Consider the following 7,691-nt stretch of genomic DNA (forward strand, 5'->3'; position numbering starts at 1 on the left):
GTGGTTAGGAATTTGGATCTGATTCTAAGTGCAATGGGAAGCCATTGAAGGATTGTGAGCAGGGGAGAGACATGATCAGATTCATGTTTGTTAAAGTGTATTTGGCTGTGGTTTTGGCCAGCTCACAGTGCCAAAAGTGAGCTTCCCAAAATATGACAGGTGAATTTAAGCCCTCTAGCCTGTCACTTGACTAAAGAATAAGTAGCAAATAAAGAGGAAAAAATGGTGCCATTTACTGAAATGGGGAAAACTGAGTAGAGCATAACACAAATAGGGGAGATTTGTAAATGAGTTTGAGAAATGGAAAGGTGAGCAGGGGTCAGATCATGAAGAGGTTTGAATGCTGAGGAANCATTTAGCCCATCCCCCCTCCCACACCCCTCCAGCAACCCTCTGTTCTCTATATTTAAGGGTCTGTTTTTATATTATTTTTGCCTCCCTTCCTTTATGTTCATCTGTTTTGTGTTTTAAAATCCTCATATGAGTGAAGCCATATGATATTTGTCTTTCTGTGACTAATTTCACTTAGTATAATACCATCTAGTTCCATCTGAGTAGTTGCAAATGGCAAGATTTTATTATTTTTGATTGCCAAGTAATACTCCATTGTGTATATGTATGTGTGTGTATATATATATATATATATATACACATCATCTTTATCCATTCATCCATCAATGGACATTTGGGCTCTTTCCATACTTTGGCTATTGTCGATAGCGCTGCTATAAACATTGGGGTGCATGTGTCCCTTTGAAACAGCATACTTGTATCCCTTGGATAAATACCTAGTAGTGCAGTCACTGGGTCATAGGGTAGTTATATTTTTAATTTTTTGAGGAACCTCCATACTGTTTTCCAGAGTGGCTGCACCAGTTTGCATTCCCACCAGCAGTGCAAAAGGGTTCCTCTTTCTTCGCATCCTCACCAGCATCTGTTGTTGCCTGAGTTGTTAATGTTAGTCATTCTGATGGGTGTGAGGTGGTATCTCATTGTGGTTTTGATTTGTATTTCCCTGATGATGAGTGATGTTGAGCATTTTTTCATGTGTCGGTTGGCCATCTGGATGTCTTCTTTGGAGAAGTGTCTATTCATGTCTTTTGCCTATTTCTTCACTGGATTATTCGTTTTTTGGGTGTTGACTTTGTTAAGTTCTCTATAGATTTTGGATAGTAACCCTTTATCTGATAGGTCGTTTGCAAATATCTTCTCCCATTCCATTAGATGCCTTTTAGCTTTGCTTTACCGTGCAGAAGCTTTTTATTTTGATGGGGTCCCAATAGTTCATTTTTGCTTTGGTTTCACTTGGCTTTTAAAGGTTTAAAGCTGAGGTGTGCCATGGTCAGATTTGCTTTCAGAAAGGTCACTCTGGTAACTAGTGCAGAGAAAGAAGTAGAGAGGGTAACACTGGAGCAAGGGAGACCACTGAGGATTCTGGGAATATTGTCTGGCACCTGATTGTCAGGCCTGAGTTAGGGTGGTGACAACAGAAATGTAGGACACATATATGAAATATATCAGTAGGTAAAATCAGTAGGAATCAATAAGTGGTGAAACACTATAGGGAGAAAGGAATAGGGGTGGGAGTGTAGTCAAGGGTGATGGTTAGCACTGATTACCCATTCTACCCCACCCTTGCTCCAGATGAATAAGATAAACCTGTTGCCAGATCCGAAGGAGGTGGCAGCCATCGAGGCTAGAAAAAATCGAGAAAAACAGCGACAGAGCCGATTCTTCAATGTGCAGACCCGAGTCATGGGGGTGAGTAGGCATTGGGGATTTTCTTGGGACCAGGAGCAACCTCACCCCTGCACCCAGAGTGGAATGTAGGAGTGTCTGTTACAGTGCTCCTTGATTTGAGCGGGCCCTAGGGCTGGAAAGGAAGGAGAATGGAGAGAAGGCATCCACTCCCAGGTGTGGGAAGGAAGGAGGCTGGGGGGACACAGGAAGAGACTGGGGGGAGAGGAGCCAGTGACAGTGACTCTCCTCTAGTCAGCTCTGGGCTGAGTTGCCTGGTTCTTGAGAGACAGGCAACATGGAGCCAAAAGAAGTCTAAAGAATATTTGGTATTGCATATGCCTAAATGCTGTCTGGAAGGCTATGTAAGAAACTGTTAACCAGGCTGAGAGACAGAGATGGGAGGGACTTTTCACTAAACTATATTCCCTTTTGCACTATCTTGAAATGTTTTAAATGAATTATAATCAAAATCAATAGAAAATGTTGATAGTTTAAGAGAAAGTAGATAGCTAAGTAGGTGGGTAGAGGGGGGGAAATGCAGCATGGTATTCTGGAAAAGACCTTATACCTATGCTCAAGGGCCAGGTCTGCTGTTTACTAGATGCATGGCTTTAAATGAGTCACCTATCTTCTCTGAGCTCCAGGCTCCTCCTTGGTAAAATGAAGCTAAATAAAGGAAGTGTGAAAGTGAATATTAACATATGGTGATGGCTCTGGAAACCAGAGCACAGTGCCTGACACAAGTAAGTAGCTGGCTGAGAGATATGTGGTGTGATTGAGATCCAATGACAAGATTTTCCTCAGGGTCTGCTCTGTGCCAAGCACGGTGTGGGCAGTAGGGTACAAAGCTGACTAAGGCCCAGTCTCCATCCTTAATGGGCTCACAGTCTGGTGGAGGAGATCATCAATAGAGGCAAACTTCAATATAATGTGGACAATGGGTCCTAGATTCTATGGGAGTAAGGAATGCCTAAGGAATCAGGAAGGTGAAGCCTGGGCTGATCTTGAAGGATGAATAGGAATTTGGGTAAAAAGAGGAAGAGAGAGTTCCAAGTGGAGGGAGCAGCTGGAGCGAAAGCTATTTGTTCAGATCAACCTAAGATGAACAGGGAACTGTAAGCACAGAGCTCCTGAGGGTGGGGCCAGTGAAGAAGGTACTGAGATATGGCTGGAGAAGGAGGCAGAGGCTAGACCATTGAGGGGCTTACAAGTCATGCTCAGATGATACAATATTATCCAGTAGGTACTGGGAATCTATAGGAGGATTCTGAAGCAGGTAAATTCTCAGCAGTTTGTGTTAGAGCATTCAAGGCCTGCTGCTGGTCCCCTACCCTGATTTAGCTCTTTTCTTGGGATCAGGTGGATGTCAAAGCCCTCGACAGCCAGGTGGAAGAGCGAAAGCTTCGAGAGGCAACAGAGCAGAGCAAGGAGGCAGCTTATGGTAAAAACTCAAGGCCAAGGGCAAGCCAAGAAGGCTAGTATAAGGGCTTGGGTGGGGGCTGAGGTAGGGCAGTTCTGCCTTGGGGTGGGGCCTGAGGCCTGGGGTGTGGTGGGACAAACCAGATGGGCTTCAAGAGCAGAGGCCATGCTGAGTGGCCTCTCTGCCATGGGGCCTTCTCCATGTTCCTGCTCACCACTCCCAGCTACCTACCAGAAGCAGTATGATCTAGTAGCCCAGATGCTAGAGAAGGAAGAGGCAGAACGGACACGCCGGCTGGCCAAGAAAGTCCAGGAATTACGAGAGCAAAACCAGCAGGTCAAAAACAAGCAGGAAGTTGACTTTTGGGATCCTAGCCGACAGTGGATGGAGTATCCAGCCTATCTCAGGGACAACGAATCCTGCTATGGCCCATCCAGCCTGCAGTACTTTGCGCGGGAGGACCTGGAGAAGGCCACATGCCTGAAAATGCAGCAGGAGCAGTTCAGGCAAAGCCTGGAAAAGCAGCTGAAGGAGCGACAACAAGTCAGGGTTGATAAGACGTATTCAGGTAAGCAATCTCAGGGCCCTACAGGCTGAGATTGGAAGCCTAGTGGAAAGTTGTCCTAAGCCGAGTACAGTACCCAGGAGACCAGAACTGTGTGGGGAGGTCCAGTTACCCATAGAGCTGATGCTGAAAGCTTAGACTGAGCCGACCCCAACTTCCCTGACCTCCTTAGTAACTTAGTACCCAGTCAGCCTGGAACTCCATTCTGTGGAAGTGGCATAGTGAAGACAGACTCTGCCACTTACTCCCTGGTTTAGACAAATGAATTTTCTTCTCAGTGCTTCAGTTTCTTCATCTTTATTTTTTCAATGTTTTATTTATTTTTGAGAGAGAGAGAGAGAGACAGTGTGAGCAGGGGAGGGTCAGAGATAGAGGGAGACACAGAATTCGAAGACAGACTCCAGGCTCTGAGCTGTCAGCACAGAACCCGACGCAGGGCTCAAACCCATGAACCGTGAGAGCATGACCTGAGCCGAAGTCGGAAGCTCAACTGACTGAGTCACCCAGGTGCCCCAGGTTCTTCATCTTTAAAATGAAGATAATAATCCATGCCACACAGAGCTCATAGGAGAATGAAATGAGATACTGTTTGTAAAGCACAAGCATCAGTGCTCAACAACCAGTAGCTACTATTACTACAACATTATCTGTGACCACATCCTCCTCTTCCATTACAGTAAGCCCTTTGAAGGAGAGGATGATCTCTTATCTACTTGCACTCCTCACCTTTCAAATCATCCCTGTTATATAGCACCCTGTTCTGTTTATCACTTGTTGTAGTTGTAGCTAATTCTGAAAGTATTTGTGGAATGTCTTTTCTCCAAAATGTCAGATCACAAGACAAACCACATCTCTCATTTCCACCCCTGTATCCCAGTTGCCTAGTACAGTGCCTGCCACGGTGTCAGGAGCTCAATAAATCATTGTTGAATGAACAATTAGAGACCAAAGTAAACAAGACAGGCACCCTGCCCTCTGTGAGTCCATGAAACCATGCCCCTTCTAGAAAATCAATTTAGAGAAAGAGGAAAAAAAAAAACACACAAGCCATCCATCAGCAAATATTTATGCTTTAACTTTGTGGTAGGTACTATGACAGAAGCACATATAGGGGACTCCTGGGCGGCTCAGTCAGTTAGGCATCCAACTTCGGCTCAGGTCATGATCTCATGGTTGGTGGGTTCGAGCCCCGCATGGGGCTCTGTGCTGACAGCTCAGAGCCTGGAGCCTGTTACAGATTCTGTGTCTCCCTCTCTCTCTGCCCTTCCCCATTTGTGCTCTGTCTGTCTCTCTTTCTCAAATACAAATAAACATTAAAAGAAGTACATATAGGATATGGTGGGAAAATCAATATGGGAGTAGTTAATTCTTATGAGGAAAGGGAGGCAAGATAGGAGGGTGGCACAAGTCATCTGTCAGGAATCAATTTTGTAAAGTTGGGTACAGTTTTTCCAAGGTAGGGAGAGGGAACAAGAAAAGGCCATTCTAGGCAGAGGGGACAGCAAGAGGTAGAGAACAGGGGCTGTGAATAGTCTGAGGGTTTAGGATGCATGAACAGTTCAGTGTAGTGCAGCCTAGGATTAAGGGCTTGGAGGAAGGGAAAACGTGCAAGATTTTTCTACACCAAACGAAGGAACTGTGACTTTATTGTGTAGGCAGTGGGTGACCATTTAAGGGATTGAAGCAGAATGACAAGACCAGTTTTAATACTCGGCAATTATTAAGCTACCTATTTTGTGCCTGGCACAGTAAACAAAATAGAAAAGTCCTTGCTGTCATGGAGTTCACACTCTAATGGGGGCAGACAGACAATAAACAAGATAAAATAGTAAAATATACAGTGGACCCTTGAACAACATGGGTTTGAACTGCACGGGTCCACTTATATGTGGATTTTTAAAAAATAAATACAGTACTGTAAATGTATTTTCTCTCCCCTATGATTTTCTTAATAACATTTTCTTTGCTCTGGCTTTATTGTAGAGCTACAATATATAATACATATAACATACAAAATATGTGTTCATTGACTTTATGTTATTGGTAAGGTCAACAGCAGCAGACTATTAGTAGTTAAGTTTTGGGGGAGTTAAAAGTTATATGTGGATTTTTGACTGTGGGGGTGTTGGTGCACCGAAGCCCCACGTTATTCAAGGGTCAACTGTATAAGGTGGTTAAGATAGTTGCTAGGGAGAAAAGTGAAGCACAAAAGGGGGATATGGGGACTTTGGGAGAGGGGTGCATGGTTGCAATTTTAAATAAGGAAAACCTCACTGAGTTAACCTTTGAATACAGATCTGGAGATGAGGAAGTGAGCAATGCAAACATCTGAGGGAAGAGCTGTCCAGGTAGAGGAAATAGTACAAAGGCCCCGAGGCAGAGGAGAGGGTGTCTGGAATGTTTGAAGAATGACAGTAGGGCCAGAGTAGCTGACGTAGACCTAGTAAGGGGAAAAGCGATAGAAAGCAAGGTTAGAGAGATGGAAGGGGCCAGATCTAGAAGGCCTTACAGGCCATGGTGGGGACTTTGGCTTTTAGTGAGTGAGGTAGGAGCCGCAGGAGGGTTTTGTGTTTTGGAGTCATGTGATTTGTGTTTTAGCCATAAAACTTTGCCAGCTGTTGGGGAGATTGGGTTAGAGAGGAAGACTAGAGGCAAGGAGAGTAGCTAGAATGCTGTTGTAGCCAAGAGGAGGTGGCCAGCAGGCAGCCATGTGATCCTGAAGTGGCATATAGCCAGTCACTCTGCGGTGCAGGGAGAGATCGGAGGTCCAAGGTGAGGAAGGGTGTGCAAATGAGCAGGATACTAAGCCTGAATGGAGCCTGGAAAAGGGTGAGCAAATGGTACACTCTGTGAGGACAAAGGTCAAAGCTGACTTATTAACCACTACAATCCCAGTGATTTACACACTACATTACCTGGTACATGGTAGATGCTCAGTAAATGTATCTTGAGTGAATGAAGGAGCCCATCACAAAGGGATCAGGGAGGTAGATAAAAGATACATCAAGTAATAAAAATAGCTAACCTGTATTGAGCACTTACTATGTACCAGACACTGCTAACTTTGGAAGTTTGCTCCCATATAGTAACTGAGGTAATCCTGACAACCAGTCCATGAGGCAAGTCCTAGTATTATCCCCCTTCTCAGTGGAGGAAACTGAAGAATGGAGATGTTAAAGAACTTGCCCAAAGTCATACAGCTTGTAAGGATGGAGGCAGGAAGTAAACTCAGGCAGGCTGGCTCCAGAGTCTTTTTTTTTTTTTTTAATGTTTTATTTATTTCTGAGAGAGAGAGAGACAGCACGAGCAGGGGAGGGTCAGAGAGAGAGGGAGACACAGAATCCGAAGTCAGGCTGCAGGCTCTGAGCTAGCTGTCAGCACAGAGCCCGACGCGGGGCTTGAACCCACGAACCATGCGATCATGACCTGAGCCAAAGTCGGGCGCTTAACCAACTGAACCACCCAGGCGCCCCAAGCCCGACCATGTCTTGACCATGACACCATGCTTGCCTTCTCTCTGTTGCCATGAGAAGTAGAGACTCAGAAGTCAAGGGAGGAGTTTCAGAGAGGAAGTCATCAATAATATCAAAGGCCGTGGAGAAGTTCAGATAGGAACAGAAACCTGTCTATTGAATTTGGAAATTGAGAGTATTTGGTGACTTTTGTCAGAGTGCTCGCAGTGGCACCATGGGGGCCAGCTGCCCTGTGGCAGCAGGCAGGTATGAGAAGGCAGAGCTAGGCAACAAGGACAGCAGAATACCAAGGGAGAGTCCACACAGTGTAATGGAAGGAGCGTGGGCTGATTCCTCGAGAGACTTGGATTCAAATCCCGACCATCTACTTGCTGACTGTAATCTTGGACATTTTGCTTCACCTCTGGACCTCTTAGTGCCCTCACCTGAAAAAATGGTGCTGATCTTTTCCTCTCTGGGTTGTTGTGAAGAGTGAAATGAAACCATGCACACG

General features: G+C 45.2%; 1 protein-coding gene across 2 annotated transcripts in view; it reads left to right on the forward strand.

The window, feature by feature from the left end:
* The window catches only part of RIBC1 (RIB43A domain with coiled-coils 1), a 17,275-nt gene that overhangs the window by 5,931 nt on the left and 3,653 nt on the right, over nucleotides 1-7,691 (forward strand). For both annotated transcript variants that reach the window (XM_077748291.1, XM_077748290.1), the window contains exons 2-4: nucleotides 1,645-1,761; nucleotides 3,100-3,181; nucleotides 3,384-3,728. In XM_077748291.1, coding sequence (XP_077604417.1) covers nucleotides 1,645-1,761; nucleotides 3,100-3,181; nucleotides 3,384-3,728 — 544 coding nt within the window. The remainder of the gene's footprint in view (nucleotides 1-1,644; nucleotides 1,762-3,099; nucleotides 3,182-3,383; nucleotides 3,729-7,691) is intronic.

The sequence above is a fragment of the Crocuta crocuta genome, unplaced genomic scaffold (assembly GCF_008692635.1).
Source record: "Crocuta crocuta isolate KB4526 unplaced genomic scaffold, BGI_CrCroc_1.0 scaffold1307, whole genome shotgun sequence".
Taxonomy (NCBI): domain Eukaryota; kingdom Metazoa; phylum Chordata; class Mammalia; order Carnivora; family Hyaenidae; genus Crocuta; species Crocuta crocuta.